Source organism: Podarcis tiliguerta (genome assembly GCF_965153285.1).
Source record: "Podarcis tiliguerta genome assembly, chromosome: 5".
Taxonomy (NCBI): domain Eukaryota; kingdom Metazoa; phylum Chordata; class Lepidosauria; order Squamata; family Lacertidae; genus Podarcis; species Podarcis tiliguerta.
The window spans coordinates 45,052,011-45,071,468 of NC_139538.1; the positions used below are offsets into that span (position 1 = coordinate 45,052,011).

The 19,458-nt window shown below is 42.3% G+C and overlaps 1 protein-coding gene across 1 annotated transcript in view; it reads left to right on the forward strand.

Moving 5' to 3' along the window:
- Window positions 1-19,458, forward strand: part of SORCS3 (sortilin related VPS10 domain containing receptor 3) — a 405,333-nt gene that overhangs the window by 121,848 nt on the left and 264,027 nt on the right. The window contains exon 2 of the mRNA XM_083441626.1: window positions 12,219-12,286. Coding sequence (XP_083297752.1) covers window positions 12,219-12,286 — 68 coding nt within the window. The remainder of the gene's footprint in view (window positions 1-12,218; window positions 12,287-19,458) is intronic.

Here is a 19,458-nt window from a genome sequence, read left to right on the forward strand (position 1 = left end):
CTCTCTTTTGGCAAATATTCAGATAAAAAAGACAGGTAGTTTTGTACAGCAGCTATGCTAATTCTGGCAAAGATTTCCTCTCTTGTACCTCTGCCAAGAGGCCATGTTCTCCTTCTATATGAATGCCTTTCTTGTCACCTGAGGAACCGACAAAACGCTCTTATTAGGGGAACAAGTGCACTGCATTCAGCCAGGCTACAGGAACAAAACAGGGCTCATTTTAAAGATGTATTTTCTGTTGTATTGCCGGTAATTTCTATAATATCGGAGGCAGAAATATTTCATGCTATAGCGTCAAGTGATAGATTTCTACTGAATACCTAAAACAGGGCTTCCAAATCGGTGGCTCCATAGACCACTAGATGGCCCATGACATATCTGTAAAAATACAATTAAAATCATGCAGCACATAGCAGAAGAAGAGGAGGAGTTTGGATTTGAGATCCTACTTTATCACTACCCTAAGGACTCTCAAAGCGGCTAACATTCTCCTTTCCCTTCCTCCCCCACAACAAACACTCAGTGAGGTGAGTGGGGCTGAGAGACTTCAAAGAAGTGTGACTAGCCCAAGGTCACCCAGCAGCTGCATGTGGAGGAGTGGAGACGCGAACCCGGTTCCCCAGATTACGAGTCTACCGCTCTTAACCACTACACCACACTGGCTCTCTTCCTCACTAGCAGCACTGGCTAGCAGAGCACGTTCATCTTTTAGCTGGGAATTTTAATATTCTGTTTCATATTTTTTGTAAACTGCTTAGAGGTTGTTTGGTTGTTTTTCAATTAAGTGGCATATAAATTAAAATAAAATTTAAAAAATTACAGTAGCTACAGTTGGCAGCAAAATCTTTATGTGGTTCATCAGAACCCTCAGCAATTATTAAGTGAGGGGAAAAGTTTGGGGGGCCACTGGTGGAACAGCTTATCCATGGTCTTTCTGGCATAAATAAACTTTAGGACAGGGGTGTCCCAATGCATTTGATGCCTGAGGCAAAGGACAAGATGGCACCTCTCATTCCGAACACACATGGCAACTGGATTGGCAGGTGAATTTTACTTCAGCACTGGCAAAAGGATAGCACCCTCCAGCTCTGCTAAGGGTTATAGACTAGCTTAGCAAGTGCAGGCCAGGCCAGAAGACCCACACAGCCCTGTCCTCTAACACCTCTTTGTCGCCCTCAGCCAGCTAGCATCTGCCTCCCATTGCCAGCACTACTGCAGCACATGGTGGCTTCAAACCTCATATAGGTGTGGATAAGCATCCAGAGATAGCTATTCATTTATTTTATCAGTGGATTCCCCCATCATTTCTCCAAGTTGCTCAGGGTGGTGTGCATGGCATTCTGGTCTCCATATTATTCTCACAACAACCCTGCTAGGTAGGTCTGGCTACGAGTTGGTGACTGGCTCATGGTCATCCAGGGAGCTTCATGCCTCAGTGGGGATTTGAACTCGTGGCCTCCCAGGTCCTGGTCCAACGCCCTAATCGCAGTAACACACTGGCTGTCTCAGTTTCACATTCACTGAGAATGAGGGTGGATAGGAGGGCTTGCTATCTTGTTGTTTAGTCATTTAGTCGTGTCCGACTCTTTGTGACCCCATGGACCAGAGCATGCCAGGCACTCCTGTCTTCCACTGTCTCCCGCAGTTTGGTCAAACTCATGTTGATAGTTTCAAGAACACTGTCCAACCATCTCATCCTCTGTCGTCCCCTTCTCCTTGTGCCCTCCATCTTTCCCAACATCAGGGTCTTTTCCAGGGAGTCTTCTCTTCTCATGAGGTGGCCCAAGCATTGGAGCCTCAGCTTCAGGATCTGTCCTTCCAGTGAGCACTCAGGGCTGATTTCCTTCAGAATGAATAGGTTTGATCTTCTTGCAGTCCCTGGGAAACCACACAAGGGGAGAATGCTCTTGTGCTCGAATCCTGCTTTCTGGGTTCCCACGGGCATCTGGTTGGCCACAGGATGCTGGACCAGATGGGCCGTTGGTCTAATCCAGCAAGCTTTTGTGTTTTTTTCTTCCACACTGTGTAGTTTGAACATGGACTGTATTCGATACTGCTTGTCTCAATATGCACAGAGATCATAGGACTCTGAGCATGTGATTTCCCATTTAATTGCAGAGGTCCTATAGCATTTATTTAGCCTTGAAACATATTAGAGGCTCTGTGTGTGTGTGTGTGTGTGTGTGTGTGTGTGTGTTTAATCCTCCTATCCCTGTGGGATTTCCAAGAGCCAAATTGCTGTTTAAGGCCAGATTTCGGTTATATGGCTTGCAGTCACAGTTTGCCAGAAGTCCAGAGGCTTATTGTTACAGGCATTAGGCTCTTGTTTGAAGCTTGGTATGGGAAAGACTTAATGTGTACCCATTTCAGGTGCATAGCATTGCTTTGCCAACATTTGCTTCCTCAACTGACTTGTTTGGAGGCTTTTTCTTCTCCTCCTTCTCTCCAGCAAAATTATTGACAAACATTTCTTTTCTAAAGGATGCTTGGCAATACAAGCATTTATTGTATTGATCATGCTATTCTTGTGACCATTTTACAAAGTCTGGTGGACTCTTCTCTCCCCACTTCTCACTCATTGCCAATTCCTGCCCTATGATGGTGGGTCAGACAACTGGCTTGCCTTGAGCAGAACTTAATGTTGCTTGCCACTGCAAAAAACCTCTCTGCAGTTTAGGTTTTGATTGGCAGGTTTTGATTGCAAAATTACTAGCAGCACTGCTTTTTGCATGGGGTGTGTGTGAATGGCAGATGATTCCATTTTTAATCACAGAGCCACCAAGCCAAGGATCAAAAGAACAAAAAGACCAAGAAGAGCAAGGCAGTTGAGGCATTCACCCTAACTTAATGTCCCCCCTTCACATTCAGTGTAACAAGTTTTAACATATAATAGAATCAAACTCTTTGGCAATCCCCAAAGAGGCAGATAGCCCGCACTCTAGTTACATTGTTATTCCTTTTATTATATTTATTATTAATAATAAAAATAAATACATTTTATTTATATCCCGCCCTCCCCAGCCGAAGCCAGACTCAGGGCGGCTAACAACAATAAAATAATACAACATTCTAAAATCATTTCATTATAAAATTAATTCAAATCAAATTGATGGCAACCATTGGGCTAGCGTTCTGTGAAGATTGCCAAAGGAGGGAGTCAGGCTGTGCCCTGGCCAAAGGGCTTCCCACAAAGATCTCGGGGCAGGTTCATGTGGGAGAATACAGTCCTTCAGACAACCTGGGCCTAAGCCATATATCACTAGGTTGGATAGTTAGAAAACACATCGCTAAGATTTTCTCCAAGCACCTTCATTGCTTAGTTTGAGAAGAGCATCTCTGTATCCCTTGGAATATTGCAGGTGGTTTGGGGGCACAATTCTTGGATCAGGTGCTGCTGTGCAAACAATGCAATATCTGGGTTTTTTCTTTATGTGAACCCCCTAACAATGACTAAATAACAGTAATCAGGTGGCCCTCCATCGCACCCAGACCAGCCCCCTCTGAAATCGACATAAAATGTTCTGTTTACTGCACAAAAAGCAGACCATGTGTTATTTCTAGCCTCCTATTCAAATTCAAGCTGAAAACTCTTGTAGTAATTACAGCGGGATTTAGTGATTCTATTCCCTGCCCCTGTGAGGGAATGCCTGTCTCCAATTACTTCTGGAAGTGTTCTGCTCTTGGAGCACTGGCATGATCTAGCCCCTTACATTGTGCAATGGATCTTCTTCTCTCAATTGCAATTTGCAGTGTTGCAGAAAACACCAATGAACAAAGTCCCCACCCCCACCCCACCCCCAACTAAGGGCAACACATATGAATAATCTTTGCAGTCCTTCAGATAATCTGTCCAGGATAAAAGGCAGCATATAAAATGTCAAAGCAAGTAGACATTTAGATTGCCCTTCTTATGAGTAGTCTACCACCCCAAACATTTTCTTTCCCATTTGTAAGCACCAAAGGGAACTAATGGACCTTGAGAACTAGGTGCAGAGGCAGATTTAGGGGAGTGCAACTGGTTTGTCCACACTGGGTGCTGAGCTGAGAGGGTGCTGCAGGGGGCGCTTCAACAATGACAAACAATGGAAGGTGACAGGCAGGGTGGTGGTGCTGAATTTTGGCATTGCACAGGGTGCCGCTGAAATTTTAAGTCCAAGCTCCACCACTGCTAGGTGCCTGGAAGTCTTCACTTTAACACAGAAAGACTGAGTTTCAGTGAAAACCTTGGGATCATTGTGGTCACTTCCATTCAAGGCAAACATGAAACCCCAGGGGTTTCCTTCTGTAGAGAAGAATTACTGGAGATCCACAAATCTATAAATTACCAGACAGCTTGGAAGCCTCTGAGCACATTCAGTAGCTGTGCAGACCTTTCATGGTCGTAAAATTTTACACGGAAGGAAAATTACTTTAGTTCATTAAACTCTCCTTGTGTTCCTGCCAACTTTAAATTGGAGAAATGCTTTGCATATATCCATGCACCAAGATAGATGGCTCTTTGTTTCTAACAAATTAGAGTGTAAATGCATTCAACTCCTTCTGAGGCATGATGAAGAACTTCAGAGACAACTAAGAAGTGTCAAGTCAAAGACAGTTAGTCTCGTGTATCAAGGATATATGGTTATTAGGGGAAGAGATGTTTGATCACTTTGGATAGACTACTGAGATGCAGTCACTGCTGATCCCATGCATTGGAACCATCTCTGTTCTCAAAAATCCTGCTGTATCAGCACAGAGATTAACATAGCTCATCTACAGGGCTGGCCACATATTTACAAAGTATAATTAGTAAAGGGACTGCGGAAAGAATGAATCCAACTTCCTAGCAGGCAGTGTATGGGAAAAAAACCTAATAAAAAATACCAAAGGGAAATGCATGTGGAAAACAAAACAGATTCTTCCAGCCCTTTTTCATCAGGGACAAAATGTACTGTTGTCTTCTTGCTGAAAGCATGTATTTTTTTATGTTATAAATATGGTAAACATACAAAAAGTTATATAAACATCATATTCCCCCCACTGAGCTATTGTCCTCAGAGGGGTTTAACAATCAATTGCTGTTTCCAATGAACTTTGGGAGTTGTAGCTCTGTGGGGGAAACGCACCTATTTAACAACTCACAGTACTCTTAATAAACTACATTTCCCAGGATTCTTTGGGAGAAGCCATGACTGTTTCATGTGTTATGACACAGCTTTAAATGTATAAAGCAGATGGGGCCTTATTGTGACATAAACTTTTGTAGGCAGTCTTTTAGCTACTGAAATAAAAGGTACCTATAGGCATTTTTAAAAGAAATCATGAGGCTCTAAGATGTGTGTAGCTAAAAACCACTAAAGAAGAATTGTTGATTCAGGTTAGCAACCTGAAATGGCCCCAAACATTCTTGACAGGCAGTATTAGCTTCTTAGTAAATCACTCAAAATACCACTCTACCAGCACCGATAAACAGAATTCTTTGGCATTCTCACAGTGTAGTTTTGAATGCAGTCACAATTACTAAGTTATTGGGCAAGCCAGCTGAGAATTTAGATTACAAAGTCCCTTTCATCAACTCATGGAAGAGGCTCTACACAAAAGCTTGGTATTATTTATAATTATCAGACATAAGTCAGGGTGAGATAATCTTTCAGGAGATGCAGGGAATATTACTCAGTCTTCTTAAAGCTCACAGCAAAACACAGGGGAAATCTGGGTAAAATCCCAAGGTATTATGAACAAACACGGCAAGGAGGAAAACAGCTTGCAAGTATCCCAAAGCCCAGAATTTAGAATCTGAAAAAGACCTACTACGTTATCTAATCATTTCCTCTGCTAGGCTCCAATTGTTCCCCATAGTATCTTTGCTAGGACTGCTAGATGGCCCTGCTTCAGGTAAACAGGCATTCCCACTAGAGAAGACATCTTGCTTGCTTAAAATAACAGAAGCCTGAGCTTTATCTCTATATAAGTCGGTTTAGAATAAATACGATCTCCACTAGCTGGCGGTGATATGATTTAAGAGTCCTCTATCATGCATTATAGGACGCTGCAGCAAAAAAAGCCACCATCATTTATTTTTATTGATTCAGCAACCCACAGTGGATCATATCTTCCAGTCTTTCTTTTTGCTAAGATACCACCCTCAAAGCCTTGGAAAAATTTATCTCTCTCTCTTTTAAGGTTGTGGTTTCATTTTTCTTAAAGCTACAACGTGCATCATAGGTCCAAAGACAGGGCAGAAAACATGGCAGGGAGAAAGAGGAGGGGGAAGGGGAAGAAAACACTCTGCCATTTCTAACTCGTAATTCCCCTTGGAATAGATCACAGATGAGTATGGGTAAAGTTTGGGTCTGGATTACCTCAGAGATACCACAGATCAGTGTGATATACAACTTAAAGAGCCCCAAATTGCCAGCTCTTTAAATGTGAGGGGAAAAGAGAGAGCCGATCTTTACATTGCAGAGACACTGACTTCAGAGTACAGATAATAGCTAATACGTTAAAACCTTTTAATGGAAAGCAAGGCGTTGGAGGCCTTGTGATGACAGTTGAATGTGATAAACTGCCAGGATAGATTGAAGACATTTGCATAGTCTTAGGAAGCAACTGGATCTCATAGAGTGAACGCCTTCATTTTGTAACTGGTAGCCTGATTTGCTGCTTATAAGTGGAAGGCCATGAACATTTTGCAGCTAGATCTATTTCAGCATTGAAGAGAATGTAGTGGGGTATCTGGTTCTGCTAGGGCAAATACTTTTAGGTGCACTGTGGAACTCCTCTGCCCTTTCCTCTCCCTGTGTGTCCCCTATGGTTTACCAAGACTGTGTCAACTTGTGCACTCCCAGAGAGCTCCTCCTCAGTCCTTTTTACTCTTGTCTCATGCTTAGTGTGTTGTCTGAGCATGGGCTTATGGTTAAGGTCTCTCCTTGTAAACTACAAACCAGGTTTGTTCTTGGCTACAACTAGTGGTGAGCAAGGAGAGACCTTAACCATGAGCTTGGGTGCTGATGACACAAATCATGGCTTAGCTTTGTCATGTCAACCAGACCCATATCCCTCTGTATTCAACTTGTTATACGAAGAGGTGTGTCATATGTGAGGGAGGGAGGGAGGGAAGGAAGGAAGAGTTTGCAGTATAATTCACAACTTGAGCACCATGAATGGCAAGTAGCCATGGGTTGCACAATGGGGCACTATCAAGCAACTGCAGTGAGTTGATTTTTTTTTTTTTTTAAAGTAGAGGAGGTGAGAATTCATAGATGCAATGGAGATATTTTTGATTGCCTATTCTTTTTCTTTTTCTGTATGAGTGCCACTAGTGCTTTGGCTTATTCAACTGAAGGCCAATTTAAAGAGAGTGAACACAGGGCTGATCTATCCATGAGGCAGACTGAGGCAGCTGCCTTGGCAGTATCCAAGGGATGGTGCCTTGGATGGGGAATTTATCAGGTAGGAAGTACTATTTGAACAGGAAATGAATGTGAGGCAGCTTTTGATGCTGCATTGGCTGTTCCTGGAAGGCAACTTAGTATCCCGCTCATGGAAATTTATAGATTGCTGAGTTAGCTAGACGTATTCCAAAAGCCACCCCACCAATTACAAAACAGCACAGAGCACATGGGGTGAGAAGAAAGGTTAACACTAGCAGACAGTTCAGAAAGGTGGCCAGCATTAGCTCATTAGCAGTGCTGAACTTTGAGACGGAGAAGATGTGTTGCTGTATATACAGGCAACATCCATACCATACATTTAAACTACTTTAAACAGTCACAGCTTCCCCCAAAGGATTCTGGGAGCTGTAGTTTGTTGAGGTTGCTAAAGTTCTTAGAGTGGTTTGACAATGAATTCCTCTTCACAGGTAACTTTGGTGTGAGGAGAATAGGGGCCTCCAAGCACCTCTCAACACCCTCAACAAACTACAGTACCATAATTCTTTGGGGGAAACCATGACTGTTTAAAGTAATATAATGCTTTAACTGTATGGTGCTGTGTTACCCTACTTGCTTGGGACACATCTCTACAGATACTATCAATCTACTTTTTGTACAGGGTGATGCGGGTGGCTCTGAGGTCTAAACCACAGAGCCTTGGGCTTGCCGATCAGAAGGTCAGCGGTTCGAATCCCCACGACGGGGTGAGCTCCTGTTGCTCGGTCCCAGCTCCTGCCAACCTAGCAGTTCAAAAGCTCCTCCAAGTGCAAGTAGATAAATAGGTACTGCTCCGGTGGGAAGGTAAACGGCATTTCTGTGCACTGCTCTGGTTTCGCCAGAAGTGGCTTAGTCATGCTGGCCACATGACCTGGAAAAACTGACTGTGGACAAACGTCGGCTCCCTCGGCCTGTAAAGCTAGATGAGTGCCGCAGCCCCAAGTCATTTGTGACTGGACTTAACTGTCAGAAGTCCTTTACTTTTTCTACATTCAAAGAACAAACCCTTATGGAACATATGATCAAATTTGGAGAATTTAGCTCAACTGCACCAAGGGAAAACATTTACCACTGTAACTCTGCCTTACTATAGTATTGTGTGGGATGCATGTACAAATAGATTATTTCTTCCTTTGAGAATGCTTTTTCCATAAATGGTGCTGTATCCAAGATATCAAGAGAAATTCAGAGTGACAGAAACTAACTGTGCTCTAATTCATCATCATTCACTAGGAAATGAAATTCGTCTTAATTACCTTCAAAAATAGCAAGAGCTTTCATTTAACAACAAGGGTAGGTAGGAGATACCATTATCAGAGGGAAAAGCATTTCTCAGAGACCAGTCAGGTCATGCTTCACTGGAGGCCTCTAGGCTTGGGCTAATTCAGACATAGCTATGATCCTTTGCACATACAGCGGGGAAAATGAAAGACAAAGGCTCTCTACATGACACCAAAGCAGTGTTTTGGCAAAAACATTGGAGGGCACATCTATTAGCCATGAAGAGATCTTTGTCTAGTCAGTATCTCTCAGACTATCTACCTCACAAGGCTTATTAGGCAGAAAAAATGTGCAGTGAGAGAACCATGTATGCCACCATGTGCAAAAGGTAAGATCAAGATGAAAGGAAATAAATAATATCCTTTAACTTATTGGGAACAATCCAGAGAAAGACTGAATTACCATGGGCAGGGGCAGACTTTTGAATTTTTGCACCCTGTGCAAGGCCAATGTGTGATGCCCCACTGGTCTCAGGGTGGTTCACAGTATAAAAACACAAAATACATAATCAAAATAAAAACAAGAGCAACCCAATAACACCCCCCCAAATAGAATTGAACACATACACAATATTTGTAGTAAAACATAAAAATAAGCACCAATCAGGTATCTTCAATGAGTAGATTAAAAGATAAGTTTAACTATCAAAACATTTTAGCCATTGGCTCCCCCCCCCAATTGCAACCATTCATAGAAGCTACTTCATAGAAACATAGAATTGTAGAGTTGGAAGGGACCCTGAGGGTCATCTAGTCCAACCCCTTGCAATGCAGGAATCTTTGGCCCAATGTGAGGCTTGAACCCACGGCCCTGAGAGTAAGAATTTCATGCTCTACCAGCTGAGCTATGAAAGGCAATTCATATTGCGACTGATTGAGTCCATCTTCACATTCATCTCTCATACTTGGATCTTCTCAGTTTTGCACCCCCTCAGCTTAGTGCCCTGTGCAGGAGAACCGCCTGCACCACCCTAAATCTGGTGCTGTCTTGGAGTAACTAGACATGGGGAGGACTGTGTTTAAGCCTTATTTAAATTAGTGGTGCTTTAGGACTCAGCTGTATGCACTCTGATTTAGACTTGTAAACAGCCACCTCTCTGGAATTCCCTTGAGGTGTCTAGGATACTGGTTTTTTTTCTTTCTTTTATGCCACAAATAACTAACATTGGTATGTTTATGGGAAGGTGGGGGGGGGGATTGAAACTAGTTGTGTTTCTGAACTTATTTGAAAGGCTGTATTGATCTCAGTGATTTCAATGATATTAAAACCATAGCTGTCAACGTTTCCCTTTTCTTGCAAGGAATTCTATTCAGAATAATGGAATTTCCCTTAAAAAAAGGGAAACGTTGACAGCTATGATTAAAACATGTGTAAATTTCTTTGGATTTCATTTCTCCAGCCCAGCCCCAAAAGTGAGATTGGAGCAAAGATGCAGCTTCTGTTGCTTATAGTTCCTTGCTGGGTAACATGCCAAAACAGGGTCAAGGAGAGAGAAACTTTCTCCCCTTTGTTCAAAAATCTCTCTTTAATTCTATACCTCTGAGGTTTCCAAATGCACCTCTCTCCAAATTCCCCCACTGTTGAATAGGAAGTGGCTTGTTATGTGAGAACGTCCTCTGTTCAAGGCTGCAGTTTGGGCTTGTCTGCTCGGCCTGTGTGTGTGTGTGTAATTTATATGGGTGGCGCGTTATACATTTCGTCTGCATTGTATGTATATATCACAAATGCCTCAGGCAGATCTTGCTGCTTGCCAGAACCCTACACGAGGTTGAGGTCCAAAGGGATGGTTTATCATCTCTCTCTCTTTCATCACGGTTTTCTATCACTCAGAGGTGGGAGGGCAGAATTATTATTTGATAACTACGGAGTACCTGAAAATCTACACTACTTCTGCTACAGGCAGGGTCATTACTCTAGGTTTGCTATACAGCAGTATAAATTGAACCTGAACACATAACAAGCTAAGTCGCGTGAGGCCTGACACTTGTAAGCTTTTGGATGATGGAAGATGTAACAGCAAAGGCCATTCCAGAAATTTTTTTTTAGATGTCCCAAGTTGTGTGGGAAATGGTGTTCAGATCTAATAACTCACATTGAGTGCCAAGATGGAAAAATCTTGGATGTAGGTTGTTATGCTGATGTGTCTACTGCAGTGCTTGGGAACTTGTGGCCCTTCAGGGGTGGTTGGACTTCAACTCCCATCAACCGCAGTCAGCATTGCCAGTGGCCAGGTGTTATAGTCCAACAACATCAGGACAGCCAGAGAAAGAAAGAGATGGGGGCAGGGAGAGATAATAAGCCACCTCCACCCCTAGGCTAGAGTGCTGAGTTAGGTATGTGATGGTTCGGCTCATCCTTGCAGCTTGAGAATCCAAACTATGCAAGAGGAAGGAAATATGCTAACAACTAGTGTTTGCAAAACTGGGTGTACCAACTACAGTGGTACCTCGGGTTAAGAAGTTAATTAGTTCTGGAGGTCTCTTCTTAACCTGAAACTGTTCTCAAGCTGAGGTACCACTTTAGCTAATGGGGCCTCCTGCTGCTGCGCCACCGCACGATTTCTGTTCTCATCCTGAAGCAAAGTTCTTAACCCAAGGTACTATTTCTGGGTTAGCGGAGTCTGTAACCTGAAGTGTCTGTAACCTGAAGCATCTGTAACCTGAGGTACCCCTGTAATTGGATAATTTCTCAGATTTTGATTGTTAATTTATTTAAAAGCTTTTCTGATGTACTTAATATTTTTTAAAATATCTAAGCGATATACAAAAATACAGCACAAAGGCAATAAGAGGGTATAATAATAACAACAGATCTGACATAAAAGCCAGTTAAACAGTATTATAAAAACCCAATAAAACTAGATGTCAAAAAGATATCGTCGTTTCTGGTGGGGGTTCTGGATACTACTACTACTACTACTACTACTAATATTTATACCCCACCCATCTGGCTGGGTTTCCCCAGCCACTCTGGCTGGCTCACAGCATATATCAGAACATACTAAAGCATCAAACATTAAAAACTTCCTGATATAGGGCTGGAAATCTTCTTTATTCCCCCAAGTAATTTGGATATATTTGAGTCATACGAGGACATGAATGGGTTATGGGTCTGCAGTTTAGGCTGTCATCCAATGCACATTTTCATGGGAGTAAGTCCAATAGAACTCAGCAGGACTTACTTCTTAGTAAACAGACAGAAGCTTGCACTGTACTGTAAGTCAAATAAGCCCAGAGAAAAATGTAGGGAAGAGAAAAGCTAACAAGGCTAACTTTGGTGTTTTATTTTATATCTCAAGATGTTTTGAAATTGAAACAAAATGTTTCTAGCTATGAGGATGCATTAAGCTAACAATTTCTCCTCATTGGCCTTCTCTCCGCTCCTTGCTTGATCCTATAATACCCCAACTTTACTGGATAGATGCTAAGCTCTCCTTTTGGGTGGTTTCAGATGTGTTTTGTATCTATAAATACATTCAGAAGAGTAAAAGTAGGTTCTCTCTCTCTCCCCCCCTTCTCCTCCTCTCAGGTGATTCTCATTCTTACAAAGCTGTATGACTTCAACTTGGGAAGTGTTACTGAAAGCTCGCTCTGGAGGTAAGCAGATTATATATTACATAGTATCTCCTGGGCAGATGTTTGCTGCATGAAATGTGAATGTTTGGGATGACAGAAGGAGAAAGAAAAGCTGTTCCCTTCCCCAAAGAAATGTGAGGAAGCCTGTGTTTGCATTTGTGTATGAACATCATGGGCAGGGGGCTTTACATTGCAGAGAAGCTGCCTTGGGATCTAGGGGTTCTCCTGATGATAGAGCTTCCTTTAGTTTGTCTCTTTCGATCAGTCGTGTGGTGAGACAGAGCTGTAGAACTGCCTTCCCAAACTGACATTGCTGCAGGTTATCTGGGTGGTGCAGAGGAGGGTGGTGCTGAGGTTGTGCGTACACTCAGGTGAAGCCAATTTGGTGTTTCCACTGGTCTGCCCACACAGCCTGGACCTCACCACGGATGTGTTCTTCTCCAGTCCCCTCCAGGTAAGGTGCCAAGACTTCGGTGTTGGGAGGGCATCTCCACCGTTCTGCAAACCAAACCAGCCACTGCTGCTTTCAATCAAAGAGTTTCACAAGCACACATGCAAACTATGGTATGCCATTTTAAGATAGGAGTCGGTAAATTTTACAGCCTGAGGACCACACAGCTCCAAGGATGAATTGGGTAGTGCTGTGATGACAGTGAAGGTTGGATGAAATGATTCTATGGTCCATGTGCAGCCCACAGATGGTAGTATGTCTATGTCTGTTCTAAGAAGTACTGTAGTGGCTGCTGCTGTTGCTGTAGCTACTTCTACTATGTATGTTCAGGTTTCTTTTCTAAGGCTATGAAAAATGAAATAAGGCCAGATTTAAAATGTCAGTTAGCTGGCAAAGGAATGTGTTCTCCTGTTAAGGCTTGTCTGGGTGTCCGAGAAAAGATGAATGGAGAATAAATGGGTGACTCTTGAGATTGAACAATAGATCTGTATCCCATCTCCTACAACATTTCTTCACATCCTTCTCTTACTAAGTTAAGGGAAAGTCACTTTCAGGAACTGTTTCTGGAACATAACCAGAGAGAAAACGGCTTCCCTGACGGAACGTGTTAATGCATTAGGGGTTAATTGTTCCTAAGAGCTCTTGAAACTTTTCAATTTGCATGGTACCTCTAAAGCCTAATTGCACTGTACTGTGCTAATCCGCAGAGGTATAAATAACCCTGAGACTAATAGGAGGGAGCGCAGTCATTTCCACTTACTGCATACTTTTCAGGGTATTTAAGCCTTGAAAAAAACTTTTTTCCTTGTACCTAACAAGTGCAAATGACACAGTGATTATAGTATAGGCATAATTGCTGCACAATCTGGCTCTGCATAAATAATGTAATGAGCCAACAGAAATCCTCTACTAATGCTGAGAAGTGGCTGCAGTTTTTGAGCAGGGTAAAGGGGGGAAAAATGACAGCAGTGCTGAACTTGGGGCCTTTCGGCAGAGAAAGGAGGGACAGAAAACATTGGATTCAAAATGCAATTTTTCCTTTTCTGTGAGTGTAAGACTTAAAAACTGTGCAAAAATATTTGCTGAAATTAAAGATCAGAACTGTGTTTCTAAAATTACCTGGGAATATTCTTCATACTGAAAGTTGCTCAAACACTGGAAATGTTCGGATAGTGATGCTTGGAAATGTCTGACAAGAGTCATTTTGTCATGCTCAAGGCTTGGCTAGATAGCTCAGTCTTAACCTCAAGGTTGTGGGTTTGAGCCCCATGTTGGATAGAAAGAGTCCTGTATTGCAGGGGGTTGGACTAAATGACCCTAATGGCCCCTTTACACCCCACAAGTCTATGATTCTTCTGTTTGCAGAAGCTGCCCTTAGTAAGTTTTGAAGATCAGAGTGGTTTTGATTAGAGTAACTGGAATACAGGAAAGAGAACATCTCAACTTTGAAATTGAGCAGAGGTTGAAAAGAATAGGACAATTCTCAGTAACAGGAGGTGAAAGGAGGTCAGCTAGCAAATCTAGCCAGTCTGGATGATATGTTCATGGCAAATCATTCATACAGAGAATACTGTGTATAGCCTGGGCAGCCATGTCTTATTTCATGTCACTGTGTAGCTACTGCAGACCCAGGAGCTGTTAGTGAGAATCAGCAGCTATGCATGTGGAGAGCACGGTTCCTAGGAACCATCTCCCCTGCAAATACATCCCTTGGGACATTTGGGAAGCATTGTGCAGAGACCAAAACAGCTGTTCCAATTTGCCTGAATAACTTGCAGGATGCAGGACACACAGACTGTCCAGTTGTGTAAGAATTCTTAACAAGACACTTATAGCTTCCAAACTGATCGACCGGGGAAAAGTGGGAGTGTTCACTAGTCTGAAACTGCAATCGTTGGGTAACCACAGTAATAAAATGCATGCACTGGAGAGATGTGATAATTGATGTGAGGCCAGTGACGCCAGATGTAGTGACTGCAGGGGCAGAGCATGGAGGGCTTCAGGGGAGGCTGCTAGCTGTGCAGTTCTAACATCACAAACTTTCTTGGTGGGATGCTTGAGGAATTTGATTTCTGTGAAATCTGTTGTGAACTGGCTGCTAATGTGTGGATTTGAAAGTAATTGTGCTTAAAATAGGATGGAAGGGACTCATGAATGAAAACATGTGGAATTGACACAGATCAGAAAAAGCAGGAGCCATCCACCTATAGCTACTTGTGATAGACAATTCAGTGCATAACTTGTGACAAACTGCTGGTAGCAATTGGAAATACCACATTTAATAGGGATTCTATAAAAAAAGGGATGTTCTTAATACTGTAACTTTGAATAAATCTAGTTCGTAAAATTTTATAACCAACTCTTTGGAGCACAGACCTTTTGTTGTTGTTATACTCCCATTACCTTATTTTTGCATTTTCGCTGCTGAATTTTTCTCTGTCTTCAGCCATTCACACGTGATTGCATGAATAAAGTACTGTGGAAACAAGCAGTCTGCAAATAACACTTCTGCAATTGTAGGAACAATATACTTTCTGCTGCACTCACAGAAAGTAGGGCAAATTCTGTACTTTCTTTGCTCGCATGACACTTTCTCCATATGATCACATGTACAGAGATGTGGAGCGATGATGGCTAAGATAACCAGCACCCTCTTCCATGTATCCTTTTGCGATCAGAATTCTGCTTTCCCAAAGCCCTGTGTTGGACAGCATAATCTTCTGGTTTGGCTCTCCCTGCTGTGTGTGTGCCAGCAGCTAAAGTAGCATCGAGGGATGCAACAGGAACATCTAGATTAACAAATTATGATATATGCATGCCAGTAAAGGGGGAATCTCTCTTTCTGAATATTTGCCAAAACATAATTAAAAAACAAGTGGTATTAGGACATCCTTTTTCTTTACTATGTAGAATATGTTGCGAATGCAGAGAATATGGTTTATTGAGCATGAAAAACTATACTCTGCCTTTCTATTAAAAAAATGCGGCTAAGGACATCAAAATCCACAATAAAAAACTAATCCACATAAGAAATAAGCCATAACACAATAAAAATAGCTACAAATAAGATAAAAGCATATAAAAATGCCATCCAATTAAAAACATCATTAAATTAAAAACAAGGATTAAAACATAGAGAAGAAACGTATCATTTCAGTAGGCAAAGCAGCTGTTTAAATGAAAAGGATTTTGCTTGCTGGTGGAAAGCCATCTAGAAGGGACTAAAAGCCTTTCTTAGAAGGGAGTTCCAAAGCCTGGAGGCAGCCGCTGAAAAGGTCATTTTTCGGCTTTCCATCAAGACAAGACAGGTGTTGGCAGAAAAGGGAGAATGACCTGTCAGCACCTGGGCAGGCTTGCATGGAAGGAAGCGGTCCTTTAGGTAACCTGGTCCCAAGCTATTAACTCTTGCAAAATGCTGCATCAAGGTTCTATTCTGACATTATTGCCATTGGTTCTTACAGCTGGAAAACAACAGTTGTGTTGTTATTACTGCCACAGGGTGGATAAATTGCTCAGTCCTCCTTCTCTTTTTCTTTTTCAGTGATTTAGTGAGGGGCTGATCAGAGTCCAGTCACTGCAGTCTCAACAACTGACACTGTGCTAGTACTTGGCTTGGGTCCTGTCACTCTCCTGAGAGGGAGTGCTTTTATCAAACACCAGCCTTGGAGCCACAATGTACTTTCACAGGAATTGAGTTGCTGACAGAACTAGGCCCAGGGTGTGTGTTAGGGTCGCCACTTGTACCAGAAAATTCTGGTAATGTCTGGGATTTCGTCTATTCCCCAGCACTGTGCATTAGTGTTGTTGCCTCCTAGACGGCGATTTCGGAAGCCTGCTTACTTCTTGAAATATGGCAACCCGTGTTTGTGTGTGTGTGTGTGTGTGTGTGTGTGTGTGTGTGAAAGAGAGAGAGAAAGAGAAAGAGAGAGAGAGTAGTCACTGGCACTGAGTAACATCATCTCTGTTTTTGCTGCCCATTGTAGCCATTTGTGCTGGCACCCACAACACTTTTTTCTCTATTATTAATATATAAGTACATGCACTTTATATTTTTTTAAAATAAAAAGCATTGCCTGGGCCATGACATATTCTGCCAGAAGGAGGTAGCCAACATGGTGCCATCCAGATGTGAATTTTAGCCCCCATCATTCCCAGTCAACATGGCCGATGATCATGGAAGATGAGACAGGAATTGTGGTCCACAGCACCTGGAGACGCCATGTTGGCTTCTTTGTCTTAGACCAACAGTGTTTTGAAGATTTTCTCCAATCCTTTTAGAGGATGGAACAGGACTGGAAATGTCCCAAAGTATTCTCCAATCTTTCCTGACTTTGCAGTAGTTTCTGTATCCAAAGTTCAGACAGAGATATCCGATGGACCTCTGGGTACAATAGAGAAACTTAAAAAAAAAGGAAGCTGTGCAGAAGTATAGAAGAGAACCTAATTCCAGCACCAGACTACACAGGCAGATACATTAATAAAGATCAGGGGACCAGTTAAAGCAAAAATAATTAAAAACTGCATTTGAACTATTTTGCTAACAACTTATATAACAACTTGTTATATTGGGGGGGGGGGATAGGCAACATGCCTGTTTAAATGCTCTGGGTCATGATCAGGACAGAGTAAGATAACTCCTCACCTTCTTTGCTTGTGACAGGTATTTATTTTGTTATTAACATTTTATTGATTTTTTAAGAATGCAAACATGCAATTCACATGCCCTCTCAGCAAATGTGCATAAATCTCTCATATATTTTGGAAGTTCCCAGTATTGTAAAGAAATGTAGTGAATGACAACAATTCAGCGTTACACTGCCCCTGCATCTAAAAATCCCCCTCTCTGTAAACTGATCCCTCCTTACTTTGCCCTTTGCCTTTCCTGTGTGTATATGAGCTTCAGTCAATGGGTACTAAAGTTTGACAAGAAGGGAGAACCGGAAGGAAGACTGGACAAAGGAAGAAAAGGCATGGGGAGAAGAGAAAGAGGGTCTGTATCTCAGTGGTAGAGCACCTGATTGGACTGCAAAAGGTTCCAGGTTCAATCATTTCTAGGAAGGGCTGTGGGGGACCACTGTCTGAAATCCTGGAAAGCTGTTGACAATACTCAGTTAGATGGACCAATGCTTTGACTTGGTATAAGGCAGCTTCTTAAAGAAAGGATCCACCCTAATTTTGGGGTAATTGATAGCTTAAGTTTCTCAACTTAAGGACTGAGAGATTTCAGCTAGGCAGAGGACCCCACTTGAGCTTAGGACAAGCCATTCCGAATCATCCTTCCAGGCCCATTATGGAGGTCTCCCTTACAGTGCTGATTGCCCTGTGCCATTGAGCCCAAATGAAACAATGGCGAAAGAATGCCTAGCATAAGTAAGCCTTACTTAACTGAGGGAGAGACAAAAACCCTCCTCCCCATCCACGGTGCCAACTGAGGTTGAGAGAGAGCATGAGAACTTCCTTTCTGGCCCTGTCAACCAATGACCCAAGTAGCTCAGTTGAAGCTCCAACACAAGGCGAGTCAGAAGCTCACGAGGCAAAATGACCCTGAATCCATGTGACTGAGGCCTCAACCCCTCCTCTCTCTAGTGAGATCCCGTGGGATCACCCCATCCCACGAGATCCTGCAAGAGCCCAGCAGGGAGTCAGAACACTATCTCACCACTGCTTCCCAGGCCACATGCCACTGGGCAAAGCCACACTGCACACAATCTCACCTGAAATGGAGCTTTGTATCAGTCTACATAGAAATCAATGAATTAAGTTTTTAATTAGGTTTACACCACTATTGTGTAGTGTCAGGTTAGGAATGGATTGCCATGGTTCAAATCTCTCACTTGGTCATGAAGCTCACCTTGGACTAGTCACTGCCTCTCAGCCTAACCTACCTCACATGGTTGTGGATTTTTTTTGTCTTTTGACTAAATGAGAACCATGTATACCACCTTGGTTGCAATAAATGCATACTGTTACTTAATAGATGTGTAGATATTTATTTATACTGTGGGCCACAATTGGGGTATTCTGAATTACAATCCAGCTGCTTTCCATTTTATTTGGCTCCCTCCATTTTTTATATATTTAAGGATGAGTTAGTTGGCCTTATTCTTGTCTTGATGCCAATATACTTGTGTTCCCTCTTGCTCATACTTTCTAAATTCAATACCACTTTCTGCCAAGGTGCTTAAAATTGTAGAGATTTTGCCTCACTGTGCTGGCAAACCTTATAAAACACTGAATCCCAGACATATATTTTTCTCCAAGGTAGAGATTCTAACGCTTATTCGTGTTTCTAAATGCAATTATGAAGTTTTGTCTAATCCTTTTTGTATGGAAACGAATCTGGCAGATGGCAGTCATGACAAGATTACATCCCTGAGCAATGCTAGTGCTCTCTTCTTTATTATTAAGCTAACAATGGATATTATGCTGCCATTTTCATGCTCACACAATATAAATTTTCCTCCAGCAAATCTCAGACGTACCTAAAATAGGTAGATTGCTTTCAACCTAGAAGGTGCCTTGACATAAGTTTTGACTGATTTCCATTTTTGGTTTAAGCATTTTGAAGAACCCAAAGTTTCTCCATGGAATTAAAATAGTGTGGCGGTCTGATCTTGTGCAGAAAAGTTTCTGCTACCCTGCACTTACATTCATGTCAGCCGGTTGGTATCCTGTGGGGAATGGGAAGGTGGAGGAAGTGAGAAGATGTGGAAAGCTACAAAGGTGTAGGATTAATATTTAA